General features: G+C 42.2%; 1 protein-coding gene across 1 annotated transcript in view; it reads right to left on the reverse strand.

Annotated features, from left to right (window-relative positions):
* Positions 1–19,737, reverse strand: part of LOC310986846 (polypeptide N-acetylgalactosaminyltransferase 18-like) — a 166,956-nt gene extending 147,219 nt beyond the window's left edge. Inside the window, exon 1 of the mRNA XM_083972940.1 lies at positions 19,018–19,737. Coding sequence (XP_083829066.1) covers positions 19,018–19,351 — 334 coding nt within the window. The 5' untranslated portion in view covers positions 19,352–19,737. The remainder of the gene's footprint in view (positions 1–19,017) is intronic.
* Between the last annotated feature and the right edge of the window lie 711 nt (positions 19,738–20,448).

Consider the following 20,448-nt stretch of genomic DNA (forward strand, 5'->3'; position numbering starts at 1 on the left):
GGATCGTTTTCTCCCCCCTGCCTGCGCCCCATATGCCACTGCTTACAGTATGTAGCTCGGAAGATAGTTGAAACTGTAATAATGTGGATGTGCTCAATTACTGAGGGAGTAAAAGTGAGATTTTGTAAGTGTTCTCGCCAAATTATCTCATCAAGGACCCTTAAGGAGTCACAAATTAGGCCATGGACCCCTACTAATCTGAGCTGATCCATTTTAGCTTTTGAATTACAAAGAAAGTTTTAAATCCATGATCAAAACACTCATACAGAGTCCTCGTCTTGGTTACGGATGAATTTACAGTAAAAGCTAATTATTCCCCCTTCTTTTTTAATGGGGATTCCCAAAAAACATTCCCTAAGGGACCCTGGTGGTCCCCAGATCCCACTTTGTGAAGCACTGCGCTAAACATCCAGATGTTTGCTCTGTCACCGTGAGCGTTCTGTTTCATGAGCGTGTCTTGTTGTTCCTTCAGAAAACCAGATTTTAAGCGAGAGTCTGATTGGACTGAATCTTGGCGTATACTGAAGCCAAATCTGTATCTGTTCTATTTACATATAAAGCTCAAACATATATAAGAAACACCGGCGATCTCTGGAAGAGCAGAAATTGCATTGCCTTGAACTTAAACAAGCTATGAATAATAACAAATCCCACTGTCAACAATCTCTATACCATCAACAAAAATAACCGTGGTGAGGTGTGATTCAACAGAAATTGAGGGGTTTAACTTTTAGATGCAGGAACAAAAGGGTAAATCCTCGTCACGGTGTTTCAATTTTAAAATACAAAGAAGAACTCAGTGTAGTTTCCACCTTATTGGAGCTGTTTTGATAAGAGAGTAAAGTAAAGTACTGTGTGTCCTCCAGTGAATTCATTTTTGAAAAATCTGCAGAGCGTCATCCTGTCCTCACACTCTGCGAAAAGCCTCAGCCCTCTCCAACAGGCTCAGGTCCAAGCCACTGTAAAGATACCAGATAAGCACTTCATAGAAAGATTGGGATGTAGGTTATCCTTCAGGGGGAAGGCAGTCAATAATCAAACGCTTCTTTAATGGTACAGAGAGGCTGGAAGGATGTGAAAGGAGAGGGGGAGGGGTCGGTGAGCATGCAGCCTCTGGGCGACTGCAGGCTGCTGCAGGCCTCAGATGGCAGAGAGAGCGGCAGTGGGTGGCAAACTCACTCATTTTAGATAATCTTCCCAAAGCACTAGGCAAGTGTTTTCAGACTAGGAAGAAAAAAAAACGGAAAAAAAAAAAACGCCTTCTGTATTTGTGTCATGTAGTGCAGAGCTCTGAATCTCACAGCTCTCCACACAAAAGTGGTTAGAAGAGCACTGTGGGATGAGCTCAGGTGCTTCCTCTGATTTCTCTTTGAATATGAAGAAAATCAGCGAATCTGGGTCAGCGACAAAAGATATATATGTCAAGACTTTACACATTATTTTCCTCCTGTTCCCGCTGCAGTTGGTTCATAACCTACAGTACAGTAAACCTGGGTTTGCAGGTTTGTCTTAAAAATCAGTCTTGGCATTTAGTCTCACCAGCTTATTTATGCAGATGCTCTTAATAAACATTCATATTTATGCTTTAAACTATCTATACATCTAAATTACAGTCATTTAAGCTTTTATTTTGAACAACACAGTCAGTTTATCTACACGTCAGGTCAGGAAGATGGATTTCGGACCCTTCATTCATCCCATAAAGCCCAACAATCATTACATTAAAACATGTTAATTTGCATTAATTGTAGTGTAAAATCTCCTCCATTTTATTGTGGGTGTTTTTTTTTTTTTGAGTTTTTAGCCATGTTGCAGTGGTTCCAGATGTCGAGGGACAGGAACGCACACAGCTTAGAAGAAAAGAACAATCATTCTTATAAAATCCAAGTTTCACCTCTATGATCTCTGTAGTTTAAAAAGCAGAATACACAGTGTTCAATGGCCTGAAGCTATAAAAGCTTTGGAGTTTGCTTCTACTTCTGTTTACAAGTCTGTTTGTTTGTTTTTTATTATAACTTGTTGGACTTTAAAGCGCTGTTTTAAAAAAATCACCCTCCTCTCTGACCTTACAGCAGTTATGTACTGTACAGCGATTAAATATACTCTATGGACGGGATGTGCCAGTGCACAATGTATGCTTATGTGCATTGTTACTGGTGCACTAGGGTGCACTTCAGAGCCAAACATAATGCTGGGTGTAGTCAGAGATGAAATAGAGGGCAGTAATAAAAACAGTAGCTATTCATATAATCCTGTATATACGAGGTTCAAACGCTTCAGTCTCTTTGTGTGCAGGAACAAACAGGACAGATTTGACTTCTGTGACAAATGCTTGTAATTTTATTTATGTAAGACAATATTCACAGAAAACACATTATCCGCCAGAGCCTGAACATGCTTGACTGCTCGGTTATTTTGACCCCAGTGCATTTTTGTTTTGCAATATAGTGTCATCATTGCTCCTCTGATAAAAAAGCTAATTTCACTGGGTTAAACGGTTACATCGCATTTCATCTAAAAAGGGGGCAATGTGGTAAATGACCCAAAATAAAACACAAGCGCATGATTCAGGGGAAACTTGTGATATAAATCATCACTAACCATTTTGCATGTCTCTTGTTATTTTTCAGAAAACAGAGTAGTTGTGCACACATCCAATTCTGTTTTAGGCCAGGTGCCAGACGATCAGGGGATCCAAACAGGGAAAAGAAGGGGAATATCAAATGGTCTTTCTTTCTCTTTTTTGGAAGACCATTTGGGTCTAAACGTTGTGTTTTTTAGTCAATTAAACATAATTGGGAGCCTTAAAGGGATAGTTCAACATTTTTGGCAAATTGGCCCATTGCCATAATCCCTATAGTCATAGCAGTAGGTTTGTTACCTTTAATTGTCGGTGCAAGCTATTTTTAGAACGGCGGAGCAGAGCCATGAGCTGCTCAGAGCTACACTACGGAGGCTAATGGGATTTCTTGGTTTCCCTCATCAAACTCATCAAATACACAATCCAACAACTCCAAAACACTCTGGTGGACAAGTTGTGACCTGCACATTCACCACGCTATGAGATAATAACAGAACGTTACCAGACGGAGTTGTTTTAGAGGTAAATTCATGCAAAACCGCTGATGCAAATCCCTGTCAGAGGCAGTTTTTCAGCAAGCAGTCTCTGCATTTACCTCTAAAACAACTCTGTCTCGTAACATCCTGTTATTATCTCATGGCGTGGTGAATGTGCAGGTCACAACTTGTCCACCAGAGCGTTGTGGAGTTGTTGGATTGTGTATTTGATGAGTTTGATGAGGGAAACCAAGAAATCCCATAATGAGCCTCCGTAGCATAGCTCTGAGCAGCTCACGGCTCTGCTCCGCCGTTCTAAAAATAGCTTGCACCGACAATTAAAGGTAACAAACCTACTGCTATGACTATAGGGATTATGGCAATGGGCCAATTTGCCAAAATGTTGAACTATCCCTTTAACTCAGTGTGTGGATATTCTTTTCTCATTATTTATCAGCCATACACACGAGACATCAAACTCCAAATCTTACAATGCTCCCGTCCAAAAAGGTAAGCCTCAGTGCAGAGGTTAGTGTTGCCTTGTGATGTTCAGCATGTACGAGTGCTAGACCTCCAAATGATTTAGGTCCCTTTCCCCATGACCACGATGACACCCTGTTCCAACCGGGAAGCAGCGCTGCACATGACCCGGAGCTGTTTAGCCGGAGGGCACCAGCTGTATACCTCCCTGCTGTCTGCAGGACTGGAGTCAGTGCTCCCTCACATCACCGAGAGCCAACATGACAGATTCAGGGGACCCGAGGTAATGATCATTAAAGCAGACAGGCTCATCCGCTGCTAAATCCTCACGTTCTGACAAGCGACCAGCGCTCAACCTGGCCTGTGTTGTGACTGACGTGCAGGAAGCAACATGTCACAGCAAATCACAACAATTCATTGAGTCCATCATCAATCCATCAGAGCCTCACAACAAAAGTATCGTAAAGTTTTGTCCACAACACTCCGACAAAAAGGAGTTTCAACTAAGCCTGAGGGGATTGGGGAGCAGACGCTCCTCATGCTGCTGCTGTCTGCTGGTCGACAGGCGCTGAATGACGGTGATGAATGTGCTCTGTAAAGTATGTGACAATGTCATATTAGTAAATGTCTCCTCTGCTTCGGTCTGTCACTAATTGAAAAAGAAAATAATTATTAAGCCAACAGAGCAGATGAATCAAACTCATAACTAATCTGTGAGTGTAAAATACAATCAACTTTTTTTCATGTAGCACTTTCATTAAACAGGTTAAAAGGTGCTGGCACGAAGAGAAATAAAAGGTAAGATAAAATGAATAGGATAATGAAAGATTGGTATAAATCAAATAAAACATGTGTCAATACAGTAAAAAAGACAAACATTTCAAGAAGAGATATGAAAGATCCTTGAGACTTAACCTGTCGGAGTTCAACAGGCAAAGAGTTCAATAATGAGGAGGTTTGAATAGTGAAAGCCACAAGGTCACCTTTTCTCACAAGTTGCGAACTTGCAATAACCAGCGGTGCTCCAACTGTGCAGATCTCAAACCATTTAAGGCCTCAACTGTGAGCAATACAATTCTAAAGTCAAGTTGAACTCCAACAGCCCGTGTTGAAAAGCAAGCACAGAGGGTGACGTGGTCGCGTGGCGATAATTTGCTGAGCCAACTAGAGACCGTGGTGGGAACCCAAGCAAAGCATGTTGCAATCATCAAACATGAGGTTATATAAAAAGGCATGCACAGCTTTTTGTACATTTGCAGTTGATAAAAAAAAAAATATATAGGTCATTTTGAGCTGGGAGAAACAAGACTGAATGACACCTTAGACTTCAAAACAAGGGTGGGCAGCAAAAATCGAAAGTATGATTTGACAGGCCACAGAGATGGAGTTAGGGATCGGCAACAAGAAACAGAAAGACGACAGAACTTATATGTTTAACTTCAGGAATGTGTGTTTAACGTCAGGAGGGCAAGATGAGACATATGTTAAGCTGATATCCACAGATTTTGATGGCATGTATAACACAGTGTCATCTGCATAAAACATGTCAAAAAAACATTAGTATTCCCAATAATGTTGCCAAGAGGCGACATCTTTGGAAAACAGAAGTGGACCAAGGACCGAGCCTTGAGGAACTCCATAGGTCTCTAAGCAGCGTTATGGTTAAGATCAAAGGCAGAACTTAAATCTAATTCTCTGAAGTTAGCAGTTTGTATTAGTAATGTTTAGCGAAGTGCTCTGAAACCAGACTGAATATTTTTAAAAACACTTTCTCTTAAACTTGTATTTAAAAAAAGGCAGAATGTGGACTTTATCTAGTTACTGAAAAGAAAGGGTTTCTTTAGCAGTGAGTGAACAATAGGATGTTTCAAATTATCTGGAAATGAACCAGAGGCCAGTGTAAAATGACAGGGTTAACAGTGGGAAATGCATATTTTAGCAGCCCTTTGGGGACAGTATCAAGGCTACAGGAGGTGGAAGATATTTCATCTCAATAACATTGAAATTGTAATTGTTTGAAAATGGGTAAATGAGGCATAACTAACCTGGGTAATGGGAAGAATGGGGGAGGATGGATTTCAGACTGTATATTTTCACCTTTTCAACAAAATGAGCAGGAAAGTTTTCATTGCAGAAAATGGAGCTCAGAAAAGGAGACAAGACAATCTGAGATGCTTAACTAGTTTCTGATAAATTAACACTGATCGTTGTTCATGTTTTCTGCTTTTATGGGCTTGGGGGGGAACATTCAGGCAGGAGGTTATTTAAATTTTTGTTTTCTAGTTTTAATCTGTGCAATTTGGTCAAGGATGGATGGGCATTGATCGTTAAATGAACTCAACAGAGCATCTGAATCTTGGGGAGATTTAATGGAATTAATGGATGATGAATTAAAAGCATCACTAAACTTAGTAGCAGAACCAGTGGTGAGAATAATGAGCCTGTTGTAAGATAGGGACAGGGGGTAGAAATCTGTCAGGGGACATTAAAAACAAAAGCTTTATGGTCAGTTACAGGAATATCGGCCAAACTGAGAGTCTCAGGAGAGAAACCAGATGAAAGTACCAGGTATAAAGTGTGACCTTTAGATTATTTGGGTCTTCAGATTGAATTACATCTGCAAATGTGAAGGATTAAATCAAATAATATGCAATCAACTGCATCAGCTAAAAGTTGGAACAGTTTCGTAAACCTCACACGTTTCACTTCCACTCTTCCCACAGCAGCTCTGGAAAACCATATGCATTGTTTTTGTGACAATGTATTATTTACACATCTCACCCCAGATGTCTGCTAGGCACACAAACACAAAGTGGTTTGTTTTGAATTAACAGAGGAAACGAATAGCTGGCATGAGGCGTGATGGAGAGCTCATACCAACAGACAAAGAAAGCGTGGCACTGACAGAAATGTCAACTTCATTAATAAACTCGGAGAAAAAGCCACAGCACTGGCAGCCAAGTGGAGAACCCAAACACAACAACAGAAATGAGCTCATAGGATGGATGAAGAGGGTGGAGATTGAAAAGAAAAAAACATCCACGGATTACTGCTTCACAAAATACATGTAGAAGAGCAAATATTTTCTGTAAGCTATAGCGGAAGCAAAGCCCTGTGTCTCTGGAGGACGGACAGAGAGTCTCAGATTCAGGGACATGAAGTGACCGAGTGACCAGAGGCAGATTAGTGTCATGGTGCATTTCATATCCAACAAAAACTCTGTTGTTTCAGAAATAAAAGGAAAACTGAACTCATCTCAAAACAAATGTCCAGGACAATAGAAAGATTTATGAGTCAAATAACCCAAAAGGCCTGAAAGCTTATGAAGAGATCAAGAACAAGCTTCTGTTTTTACTCCAACTACTCAGCAGCTTCACTTTCAAACAAGACAAGGACCCTAAACACAAAGCTGAGACAATGCAGTGAAGTCAACGACCTTGACCTGTGATAATAATAATAATCAGACTGACCTCAAGTACAAGCAACGCCAAATCTGAAGGGATTCCTTTGATAAATGTTGTATACTCTCAGGGCCAAAATCTTTCCAAATCCAGGTGAACTCTTCCGAAATTTGAAGAAATTCAATCAAGCTGTTAGAAATATGTTTTGTGACCTTTGTCCTTTCTCAAATCTTTAATGGTTAATTCTCAAGTCCTCTCAAATATGGTTTATACAAAACAAATTTAGAAAATGTAGCTCTAAAAATAAAAATTAGTTGCGTTTTTTTTACAGATGGAAAACAAAAACTTGGCGATAAAAATTTATTTTGCAAATTCACAGCTCCCTGTGGCCACTTTGAGTAACACTCAAACAAATGCTAATTAAATCTTGAACAAAAAAAGAAAAGAAAAAGAAATCACTTGCCTTCAGTAGCGGGGCATAAAATAATTAATTATAGGAGACTAACCCACAGCGTGCTTGGAGGAAAGCCTCAGGATGTATTTCACCACGTTTCCATCGGCACCACTTGGACGACAATAGTTGGAGCTTGGAAAGTTTGGAAAAAACTCTGTCATGACTTCATCCTGGTGTTAAGGGAAATCAGTGTGCGTGTGTGTGTGTTTGTGTGCGTGTGTGTGTGTGTGCAGGAAGCTGCTCAATCAGTGACTGTAGCAGAATTGGGAACAGGTGGCAACATCATCTTAGCTTGTGACTGGAATACTAGTCGTATTAAAATGAGTGTAATTTACTCCGAGAAGTTGTTGACAAGAGGTGGAACAAAGACACAAGCTTTCCACATCCTGCGTACGTACACACACACACACACACACACACACACACACTTCTATAACAACATCTGAATGTTTCCCCACAGACCTGAACCCAAACCCAGTTCACAAACTACAGTCTACAGATTAAACAACACAATAGGAAACAACTACAAATACAAAAAAAACTCGACTAGATCTCGTCTCACAGCAACACAGATAAATAGACGACAGATCAGATGACTGACTGTCGGATTATATTTGTATTCTTTCATAAAACCCAAACATTTAAGGAGCTTTTCCTGCTTTAAAGACGATTTGTGTCACATATTGTACACAAATTCACAAAATGTAAAAGAAAACAAAACAAAGAAGGTTTCTCTGTCACCTTAAAGTCATATTTTTGATTTCTAGTTACACAATGGGGCAATGTTTAAGCATCCACTAGATCTACTGTTTGTCCATGAATGGCCATGAGCGGAAATTAAACCCAGGACCTTCTCCAGCCAAAGTGAGGTGACATTACAAACCAACAGTGATCTTCCCATTCCATTTCAATGATGACAAGTGGTCAGTTGAAGACCAATAGTCTCTTTCCTTTCATGCCTCGTCCTCTGGTTGTTAAAAAGTCCCCTAAGTTCATCAGCTAGTTGCCAACTTTGTCCGTGTGCTGTATAATGTTAAAAAATCAGCTGCCTGCTGCTAATGCGGCTGCTATAACTGGGGCTGATGAAAACCGATTAAATCTGCAGTAACATTGTGCCATAAAGCCAAAGCAATAAGCTGAAATATGCTAAAATGCTCCATTGAGCTGAGACAAAGTGCAGAGTCAGGTGTTCATTCTTTACAGGTGACTATGAGGAATACCTCTGTCTTTACTTTGGCCTTACAGCCTTTGTGCACCAACTGGACGATCGGTGCATCTCTAATAAAAAGAAAAAAGTGCTTCAACTTTGCATTTCGCTGCCTGCAGGTGAAATTGATACCCCGTCGACTCTTCATGCTTCATTCTCTCCAACAATAATTTGGGTATCTATATTTATTTCCCTGCGGCCGATCCGGCGCTGGAGAAGCGCTGCTTTAAGACGAGACCTGACACCGAATGTATCAGGCGTTTCCTTCAGCCCCCAGATGACAACTTTATGAGGCTTACAGTCCGCGATAGCCTTCCCCGAGCCATGCTGGAGGAATTTAGCTGTGGGACGGCAGAGAGGAAAGCCTCCCTGCGGTGTCATAATGCAGCCTTACGGAAATACGCTGTGGGATTTAGAAGACAGTGAGTGACAGTGGCATCGTCGTTAAATGTTAAGATTGGTGCTGGACTCATCTTGTCTGTTAAATGCGGACAGACTCCGCCATGCAGCCTGCTGTCGTGAGACGGTCTTCGGCAAATGATGACAGTTCACACATCTTGTGTGTTGTGCAGAAACACACAGTGTTGCTAACCCACACATAAGCACACAGTACACACACACACACACACACATAACCTCCTTACATGCTCCTTATGGGATGAGACATGTATATGCATGAATGGTTGAATTAGCATCTTGCATTTTACTGCATTTGGGATTTTGCTGAAGTGTATTTCTGTGTGTGTGGTGTGTGGTTTGTGTATGTGTCATGTCTAATGTGAGTATGTGCAGGATTTGACTGCATATGTGTGTCAGGTAAAACCCACAAACCACTGCTCTTCTTTGCAGTGTGGGTTAAGTCCATTATGAATCTCCAGTGGGTATGTGTGGGTGTGTGTTGATGTGTGTTAAGTGGACAGGATGGGTTTTAACTATTGTGTACAGAGTCCTCTTTAAGTAGTGGAGCTCAGTCATTCATTCAAACCTTTATTTGCACAGCGAAGGCCACTGAGAGCAGGCTCTGAAACAGTCGGTGCCTTGAGAAGTGGGTTATACCTTTAATTTATGCCCTGATTCTCTAAAGGATCTGTATTGTATAACCTGAGAAATTCATGTTTTTTTTCTTAGCAGGTCTTGGTTCTATATTAATACTGAGGAAGCATTAAAAGCTCAGTCCAATGGAGAAATACACAGCCAATATTCAGAACTGAGCTTTAAAACAAGCCATCAGGACTTGTGTAACTTTGTGATGTCACAACAAAGCAGTCACAGTCCTCAGCCATGCCCCAAGCCCCGCCCACCAACATCCACCGCCCCAAAGCCCTGCAGGATTTGGTTTCTCTGCATGCAGAAAACAGCCAGCCAATCGGGAGAGAGCCTCCTCAAAACCATAAATACATCTTTGTATAGATCAACAACTCAAATAAAAAAACACCAGGACAGGGTAAAATATGGGACCTTTAAAACACCCCATCCAGCAAAGGATAAAAGCCTATACTATTTATACTATCTGTGCAAATTGAAAATGAAAATAGGAAAATAAGAAGATAAAACATGTAAAGGCGACCGAGGAAACGGTGCTATCAGTGTTGTGTCAGCTGCATCTAAAAAAAACAGTTGGATAAATACAATGTATAAGATAATATTTGTACAGAGGGACAAAAAAAGTCTCTACAGAGCCAAAACACTGAAAGGCCGGTTGCCTGGCTGCTACTGATAAGTTGTAGATCATTTTCTATCCAGGATCAAATCTTGCAACCCCAGAACTGTGGCACTGTTGTGTGTACAAGTAAGTATAAAAACAGGAAAATAGTGTGCATTTGGGAATTTCTTGACATTTTTCTTTAAACTCTGAGGAGTACTTTAAAGAAAAAAAGAAGGAAGAGTTTCACGTTTAGGCCCGAATACAAGATAATGAGATCTGTTAATGGTAAATAAAAGTTTATCCCAAGTGTAGAGTTTGTGTTAATCATATTTAAATTAACAACACAGTATCTGATCTGATTAAATAACTCTCTACAGAAACTCTAAAGTTGCAATAATTGGATTTTAAGCTCGTGTATGTGAGAGTTTCCAACACAAATATTCAGCTTGTTGTGTCATCTCTCTTTCGTCTTATGTAACTCTGTGACATAAAAGCTGCCGCTGCCGCCTCAGCCCGATGAGGCTCATTTCAATAAGGTGCTAACAGTCCTGAGTTGCATCCTGCACGGAGTCAGAGGAGACTCAAACCCTTCTTTGATTCCATCTTGGCGTTGTGTCTTTTATCTATATTTCTTCCTTCAGGACAGACGGCTCTTACAGTACAGCATTGTAAGGGTTAGTCATGAATAGTAATCGCAGTCGTCCTTGTAGAGTTCCTGGCTGATGAAAGTGATACTAACGTAACATGTAGTTTGATCCATCCTGTATCTTATTCATATACAGAATTCCTCTCTCTCAGTCTTGCAGCGATCGCACTCCATCTCATAAGTGTCTCAGTGCATTTTTTAACACTTTTTGCAGAACCCGGCAGCCTTTTCAAGAACTTCGGGAGCTTCACCTGCACTTCTGATCCACCTAAAAAACCCAGCTCCTTTACTGTAGCGTTCCTGCTCTCTGCTGGGATAGACGCAAAAGTTATTTGCACTTGCTAAACTTCAATAAATGGACAAACCAGTTTCAAGGAAGTGCTAAAGGTGCAACAAGAATCACTGGGATTTCATCCATCTGTCCATTAGCTACACTGCTGATCCATGCTGGGTCACGGCGAGGGTCACCAGTCGATCACAGGGCCGAATAGAGACAAACAACCTCACACACTCCAGTGTTTTTTTAAGGAGTGGCGGCGGCGACTTTTCCACTAGCACTTGAGCGCGACTTCCGACACTAGAATCAAACCCGCTAATTTTAAAAACACACCGGCAACAGCGAGTGAGTTTGGAGCTGAAGAGAGGATCGAAAACAGCGATCGATGACGCGGCCGTAGCCACCGTGATATGGTGACCCCGCCCCCGTTGAGGAGGAACTATGAAGGACTGGTCAGGTCACGAAAAAGTACCTAAACCGAGTCAGGTAGAGCCGAGCCGACTAGAGCTGTAACTCTGTAGTGGAAAAGGGTGCAAAGTAATAGTAACTGGTAGATTATTATTGTGCGTTTGCCCCAATACTCAAGCAGTGGCGGCAATAATTTAGTCGTGGCTGGCCACCACGAATAAATGTATGTAGCGGAAACCCTGCACTCACATCACAGATTCTTCATTATATCAGCCATCAGAAACCAAACCACTCCAACAGGAAAGAAGCATCACAACTCAAACAATGCCCATTTTTCTGATTTGGATTTACTACATCAAATGCATCAAACCTGACTGAGCTTTGACCTCCAAACAAGTTGAAAGATGCTTGAAAAATGAGCCTGCAATCAACAGCGCTCTCATTGTCCTAACAGACATGCAGTGATCAAGACCTGCTGCCATGATCAATATCGTCCTGTTATAGTTGCCATGGAAACGTGTCTGAGTTTTTTCATACAATATTAGACATACTAAAAAGTCTTCAGTCTAAATAATGCACCAGCCTTCACTTCACTTCAGTTTTGGTTTGGACATATTGTCCGTTCAACTTGTACACTTCTGTCCAGATAAGCAGCGAAACACTTGTTTCCTTGTGTTTACAAACAACAGTTTCTCAAAGCAGTCTCTTTTTTTTAATAGGGCTCTGACTTGGACATAACTGGTGGAAATGAAACAGGATTACACAAAAGGGACTTCGGGAGCCTGAGGCTGTGAGTTCCTGGAACATTTTGATTCGAAAAAAGGTATAAAACTGTTTATTTGACATATTTCTCTATATTTTTTGGTGCAATAAAACGCCGGTGGTGGTGGTGGTTCTGGGCAGGTGAAGGAATACCGCCTTGGAGATCTCCTGCATCCAGTGATGGGTGTGAAGTCCCCTGAAACATCCTTTAATAAATCTGTGAGCTACAGTACCGACCACGGATCGGAGCAATATGAAAGAAGGTGCAATAAAGCCATCATGTTTTTAATCTGACGAAAGTGACACTTTCAGGAACGGTGAGCGTCACACCTCCTCCTCCAACCCGACAGACGAAAACAAGAATAAAAAAAGTGTGGATTTGTCACTAAATTATCACAACTTCCTATTGCACCTTTTGTTTCTACAATGAAGGTGTGAGGGGGAAGATGCAAGTAAGGGAGGCGTTGAACATTCAAAAGAACAGAAGTCGTTGTGTTGATTTGATGTTGAGTCCTTCAGCACTGGCGATGATCCAGCTGTTTTGATTGTCCACCTACATCAGTGCTTCGGTCTTCCTCTGCTCTTCCTCAAAAATTACATTATTTTGTACCCGGGCATCTGAGAGGGCGACTAGCAGGGATGATTCAGAGCACAGAGCCAAAAAAAAAAAAGATTGATTTCTCTGCACAAACGTCCCTGTGTACCTTTGTGTGTGTGTGTGTGTGTGTGTGTGTTGTGGTGTCGCTGCAGCCTGATGTCAGGAAGTTTACAGTGACGAGGTTTCGTCATGCAACGCTGCACAGGCTCCATAGGCAGGCGAGGACTTCCACATCAGATCTCACACCACTGTCATGCATCTTTGATGACACACCCGACATGCAACTTACACTGTGACGCAAACACACATTCACATGCACACACACACATACGTATATACGCACACACAGTTTTACAAGTCCACACTCCCCCCCTCTTCAGCAGACTGTCAACATGGATCAACTTGCATTGACTCATAAAGAGACTACTAAAAATAAGACTTGGTCTTGGCAGGATAGAAACAAACAATGCAGAACACGGATCAAAACACAACATCACATGTGAGGAGACAGATCTAAACCACCAAAGATGCAAGAGACCAAAAGGAAGCAAGAATTGCGGGGCCAAAAATCATGGCTATTGTGTAGCTATCTGAAATAATCATTCCCCTGCTCGTCTTCGTGTTCGAGTTTCTATCTGAGCAGCCCTGTGGAGCAGTAATGAACGGCTGTAAACAAATGTGTTAAAACATGCACTGTTTCATGACCTGAATCCCTCTCTCCCTCCCTCCCTCCCTCCCTCCCCCTCTCCCCCGCCCACTGAGCCTCTGCCTCCGCGTGGCCGGCGATGTAACATGGCACCAGCCGCAGGGGCCACCTGAGTCACCACGGTCAGGACTTCTCATTACCGCGAAGCCAGCTCCATGTGGAGGCCGAGAGCTCAGTGTCAGTAAATAAAAAAGGGAAAAGACATCATGAAATTTAGAATCCCATGAATAAATAGTGGGTGAATTAATCTGGAAAGTAATTAAAATATTACCCATTAATTTGTAATTATGAATGAGCAGAACTTTTTTTTTGTTATTTCAAGATAGAAATTAGTATAAAACTCAATTTGTGTTTTATGATGTTTCCCCCTGATGACACATGTTGTCAGCTTCTTCCAACAAGCTCAGAAACTACTGCAAGCTAACGGTAGTTACAGCCGCAAATACTCGAGAATCTAATTATAAGACACTGTTACAGGAATAAAATTTTAACATGGGAGACTTCAAAGGGTTTTGACTTACTTTTTTGGAAGGGGGGGGGGTTCAAGTAGACCTCGATTGGTCAGGACGTTCGGACTTCTCTGTTTAATCCAAAACAAATTTACAGGTGTGAAAGTTCCCAAGACACTAAATCTGGACCCAAAAGAGGTGGTCTCGGTCCGGACTTAGCCTACACACGTTAGCGTGCACACAACACCACACTGAGCCAGAGCTCGCAGTCGCCTTCTCCTTTCCTGCCGGCGATGATAAAGCTTCTGCATGACGAGGATGTTCATCCAAATCCGAACTAGGCTCCATATTGAGCATGACGATGATGCTGCTGGTAGCAATGCCATAACAGTATGGTCATTGTTGCCACGATGATGAATTTGCTCATTAATTTTCCTACTGTAGGTCGCTACTTTGGAGCTTTGGTGACGCGACCAGGTCATATGCATGACTGTTTACAAACTAATCAGTGTCAAGTGGAGGGAGATGCATAGGTAATGGGGACAGGACATATATTATGTCATAAAAAGTTCTTTGGTGCGCTCGCATTAATGCAGAGTGAAACCAGAACCAACCGGATCAAATGTAAATGTGACATTGTAAAAAAAAAACTTCAGACCTTAGTTTGGACTTTCAGGTGTGAAAAGGCCACTGGCTTCAAAGTCTTTAAAGTTGTTTACGGTGCACAAGTTTAACCTGCTGTAGTTTTTCTTAGCGTTTTAACACCAGTGTCACCACAGACAATACAAGACCTCAAAAAGACAGCGTGAAAAATAGGAACTGACACTCTTGGCTGTTTCCAAGAGTCTGACAGGAGTCTGGGAGCATATGTGAAATTCTGCCGAAGTATTTCATGTTTTACTTTTTTACGAGAGAAAAGGCTTGAAGGATGAGGAAGTCTTTTCTCTCTTACCTCGGCACCTCGGGATATCTTTCTCAGCAGGACTCGTCTGACTGACACTTTCCTATCTCCTTGAAAGTCTCTTACACAGAAACAGGTGTTTTGGAGGCGATGGAGAGGGTCGGTTTAATCAGAGGCGTATTATATTCAGCAATCCTCAGTCAACCTGCTAACCACTGGTGCAAATAAATAAACACGGTGTAAATATGGAGGCTGAGCGAGCTGCACGTAAATCTGTGAGACTGTGACTGAGATCGTCTCCTGGCGACAGCAGCTCATCGGTTCACGGTTACACTCAAGAGGTTTCTCACAGCTTTGTAAAAGAAAACAACGTTTTTTAACATTTGTCTTTGGTTGTTGTAGCCAACAGGAGCTAGTTAGCCTGAAGATGCTAAAAAGAAGCTCAAGATACGTGACTGATGGGAAGTTTAAGATGAGACACTTAGAGATACTTCACTGACCTGAGAAGTTGCAGTGTGAAATTAAAATGTGAAAATTAAAGTGTCACAAAACATGACATTAAAATAAACTGAGTAATCACATCATTAGCATTTGTTTTAAACTTTAAATAACTTTCAGTTTTTAATCAAAGCTGTATTTATTTCATAATGTCACATTATTTATTTAGGGTTTAACTCTTTGTGTGATATTGTATTACTCACTATCAGCTCACACAGCCCGAGCTCTGCAAACACCATTATCTTCAAGGGAACATTTAGTTCTTGAGACCAGTATTTATACCCTCATATAAACTCATTCAAACATTACAAACACGGATTCAGCCTCCACTTCAATGTCAGTGAAGGTACTCTCACCAAAAAGGTTTTTTTTTTAAATAATTATTTATTTATCCACATACAGTTTATATTTTCTCTTCTCCCTCCTTAGCAGTAAATTATCGCCAAACCTGCATTTCTACTCTGCAGCCTGATCTTTTTGTATCAGTGACAAAGCGTAAAACACATAAACACATCAGCCCCTGGCTGATAATGTAATATGGCACCGGCTCCGAGGACCGAGTGGAGTGCAGGAGAGGAGTGTGCCAAGCACTCCGGAGGCTAAATTTACTCACCCGCTGTAACCTCAGAGCCGATGCAGATTGTGCTCGCACGTCTCAACAGTTCAGTTCACCATCAGTCTGCCAGTCTCCGTGTTAATGATGAGTGTGCCGTGTGTCATACCAACATCTCTCTGCACTGACAGGAGCTGCAGTTATGAGCCTCTAAAGTGCACATGCAGGTTTGTAGAGGACTTTACATCTCCTGTCTTCTATTGACACCTCATTACTTATCAATGAACCTGATCAATGATCCTCTCTGCTGCTCATCTCATCTTCTCCAACTTGTGAAACTGAACTGAAGTGAAAACTGACGCTGAATCAGTGGGACCATGCTCCCTGACAATCCTGACATCCAGTTTGGAAACAGTGCCCCCTGTTGTAAACCGACACTCTGACCTGACGGATGGTTTGGTTTTCACTTTTGGAGTTATATTAGATCGATCGATTTTCACCTCCTCATTACCTGAGCAACTAATACAACAACAACAACAACAACTACAGAGGAAGTGTTTGAAAAAGAATTAAACTGTTGTTTGTGCCTGTGGGAACAACCTGTCATCTGCTGTGGCATTAGTAAAAGTTTCATCTGATTATTCTCCTTGTGCACATACAGAAATTTAAATTAATTAGGACGAGAGGATTAATAAGGCAACATAAAAATAAAAAAAATCACTCACATGTTGCAGACTGCAATGTCCATTCATTTGCATATATTTCAGAAAACGACTGCTCAACTGTTACTTGTTGATTCCTGTCCAACACCTTATTAGTCAGGATCAGTCTAAAGTTTTATATGAAAGTGGAATTAGATGCAGCTTGTGTTTTAACAATGTTTAGACACTGAATACACAAACTGATGCAGGTTTGTTGGTGCAAATCTGATCAGAGAGACAGCGAGAGAGAGAGAAATAAACTCCCTGAGCTGTAAATGTGATCATCAGCATTAATTTGGCAGCTCTGATTAGCAGTCTCCTCTCGACGAGCTTATTTAAAAATGAAAATTAATCCTGGATCAACGGCCTTTTTTCTCTGAGATGTTGAGATACTGTACATCTTCCTGGCCGTCGTCTCCTCGAGGGGAGGGAGGGATGGGCAGGCAGGGCGTTCTCTGGCTGCGGCATTATGGGAAAAGCTCTCACTGAAGAGTATAGAGTTACAGTACTCCACCGTTAAGGTTGCAGTAGCTGCACATTCCTCCCTAAATCCTACGTTCACTTAGTGTATCATGTACTGTCCCATTTAGCCGAGGATAAAGGAAGGAGTTTGTCCCACTTTTCAACGTGTTGACTCACTAGACGTTCGGCTCTGAGGAGGATAATTAAAACTTGGGAGGATCCAGGCGGAGTAGCATTAGTCCTGTGTGTGTGTGTGTGGTTGTGTGTCACTGAAACGTTTTTTATCAATGAACAAAGCTGTCCTCTCCCACCGACAGTAAACACACCGACACTAGTGCGTCTTAGCGTCCTGGAAGAAGACGTTACATCATAATCTGACTGAAATAATAAGAATTAAAAGAAAAAAAGAAGTTTGTCCTGTTCTGACCTGAATAGCGTCGTTAAGACAAACGACCTAATCTGATTCTGAATTTAGGTTGGACTTTAAGAGATGGCCGAGGGGGGGTGGCAGGAGTGAGTGGAGGGGGGGGGCTATAAATGGGGCGATGATGCAAATACAAATAGTACATTAAAATAGGACACGAACTGTCGATGGGACTTTGGACGCAGCCCAAGTCATAACTTAACATTATGATGAACAAATGATCACAGCCCATAAAACTACACAACAATGTGACCTTCTCTCTCACACACACATGATGATGATGATTGAGCCAATTCATCAGGCAACCGCTGATCAATTAACTACTGGAGTAATTTCCTAAAAACATCCCAACAACATTGTCCTGTCCTATGATTGCCCACAATGCAACTTGACTGCTGGAAGCTCTATGTGCTATAGAAGGAGCAGCAGCTAATGCAGCCTCAGGCCATATGAACCTCCTGCAGAGAGGAGCAGTGAGCCGCACATACTTTTTTTTTTTTTTTTTTTTTACACACTTGTAATCCAGTCGAGACCGACGCAGTGAATTACCCACAATCCATCAGATTTCACACAGCAGCTGGATGTAAGAGCCAGAAAAAGCTTTATAAAACTTTTCACACATACTTCCCAGCACCTACAGGTGTAAAATGAAATGAGACGAGGTCGATGGCAAAAAAAAAGTTCTCTCTTTATGTGAATATTTGCTGATTTTCTTCGTCTCCTCTTGTATGAAACTAAATACAAGTGTCAAACAGTTGCAGAAAAGTTTCTCTATCCACTGTAAATCTGACTTTGAATGCTATTAGCATATTTTGCATAACTTGTGACATCATAAAGAGCCTATAAGCCACAGTCTTGTGTGCAACTTACACAAGTGTGATTCACATACACTGGGAGGAGAGGTTGATGTAATTTTAAATGACTTAATCACAAAGTAAACAGATTATATAACTAGTCAGGTTCCCAGTGGGTTGAGACTGATGGTTATTTTTAATTTATGTGCTCATTATTTATCTGATTAATTGTTGTATATTTCATGTATGGCCAATAAAATAGTGGAAAATGCCACAATCACATGAGGTTCAGGGTTTGATTGAGGAAAAACCAGCCTGCAATGAATTTACTTTGAAGAGGCTGGAGCAGCTTGTTAATGCCTTTTATCATCAAAATCATTAATTAAACCTCTGAAAATTTGACTAATTGATCAGAGGACTTCAGTTTAAACAAACTTAAATATTGCTTTAATGTCCCTACAAGGAGCTAAAGTCAACTCAGAGTAAATTGTACCCTTATTATAGGCTACTGGCATGCACTCTCCTCCTGTGACTCTCTCAGCCAGGTGAGGACAGAGAAACAAACACCACCAACCAAACAAACGCTGCTCTGACCTTTGATGTGCTCGTTGACGACGCTCTCCAGTCGGTCCAGCCTCTCGATAATCCTCAGTGTTTCTCCTTTACTGTCCTCCTCCAACTTTCTCTGATCCGCCTCACCGGCTGCTGCTGCACCGACACCCACGCCGCCGCCGACGCCACCACCACCGGCTGCTCCTCCAACGCCGCCGCTGCTGCTCTCCGCAACTTTGGGACCTCCGTTGTTGTTGTTGTTGGCCACATAGTTGGTGATCCAGCCGACGTACAGGAGGCACACGATGTTGGTCATGCCGCTCAGGATCACGCATGTCGACACCAAAGTTTTAGTTCTCCTTGTGCACAGCATCATCACGACAACAACATCCCTCCATGGGCTGCTGGAGTAGAGTTCCCCCCGACGCGCGCTCGCAGGCAGGTGGATTGATAGAGGAGCGCGGACTCTTCACTAGTAGGAGGAGGAGGAGGAGGAGGACTGGAGAAATGTGTCCAAGACGCGGCTATTGCACAGCGATGCGGTGCTGAAGAGGAGGAGTAGGAGTAGGAGTCCCGGCTGAGGCATCGCTGAATGAATGAATCCTCCCCGGAGGCTTTTCACACCGCTGCACCGCTGCTGCTGCTGCTGCTGCTGCTGCCGGGATCAGATCAGGGTCTTTCTGACTGAGAGGGAGAGAGAGAGAGAGACCCCGCTGAGCAGCCGGCGAGTCAAGCTGCGCTCAGCCGCTGCAAAGCTGTCACAATCAGCGCACACACTCCCCCCTCCTCCTCCTCTTCCTCCTCCTCCTCCTCCTCCTCCCGCCAGCCCGTAGTCCTCATACGGCCCAATAGCAGGGAGGGAGGCGGGGTCTGCTCACAGCTGGAGGACCCAGGGGTAGGGGCCCAAGGATGGACTTGATGGAAACTAAACAGGTGCATTTAGCAGAGCAAAGATAGTATGTCAGTCTGCATGTGTGTGTGAGAGTGCATGTGTGTGTGTGTGCGTGTGTGTGCATACAACATGTAGGTTATTATGGCACCATAAGGGACTGTAGACAAATTGCATTGCTGTTATGGTGGGTGGAGCACTTCAATTGTGAGTGGAGGTACTCTCACCAAAAAGGCTTTTTTTTTTTTTTAAAGCAGAAGTAAGCGGAATGTTTGTGTTAATATAAGTCTTAAATAGTTATATCTTCCGACAGCAATCACTTATATTAGAGTGTTTGGTCCGAAACACGGGTCTGTCAGTCACTCTGCTCTGCTGTAAGCCGAGGAGAAAACTTTCCTTGTATCCTACAACCTTTATCCAATGAGGAGAGAGAACGGCATGAAGGGGCGGTCCTCTCTGTGTGTGCAGCCAAGGGATGGAAGGCTTTTTTTTATTATTATTATTATTATTTACTTATTTATCCACACATACAGTTTATATTTTCTCTTCTCCCTCCTTGGAAATAAATTATCCCCAAACCTGCA

The sequence above is a fragment of the Trachurus trachurus genome (genome assembly GCF_905171665.1).
Source record: "Trachurus trachurus genome assembly, chromosome: 6".
Classification (NCBI taxonomy): Eukaryota; Metazoa; Chordata; class Actinopteri; order Carangiformes; family Carangidae; genus Trachurus; species Trachurus trachurus.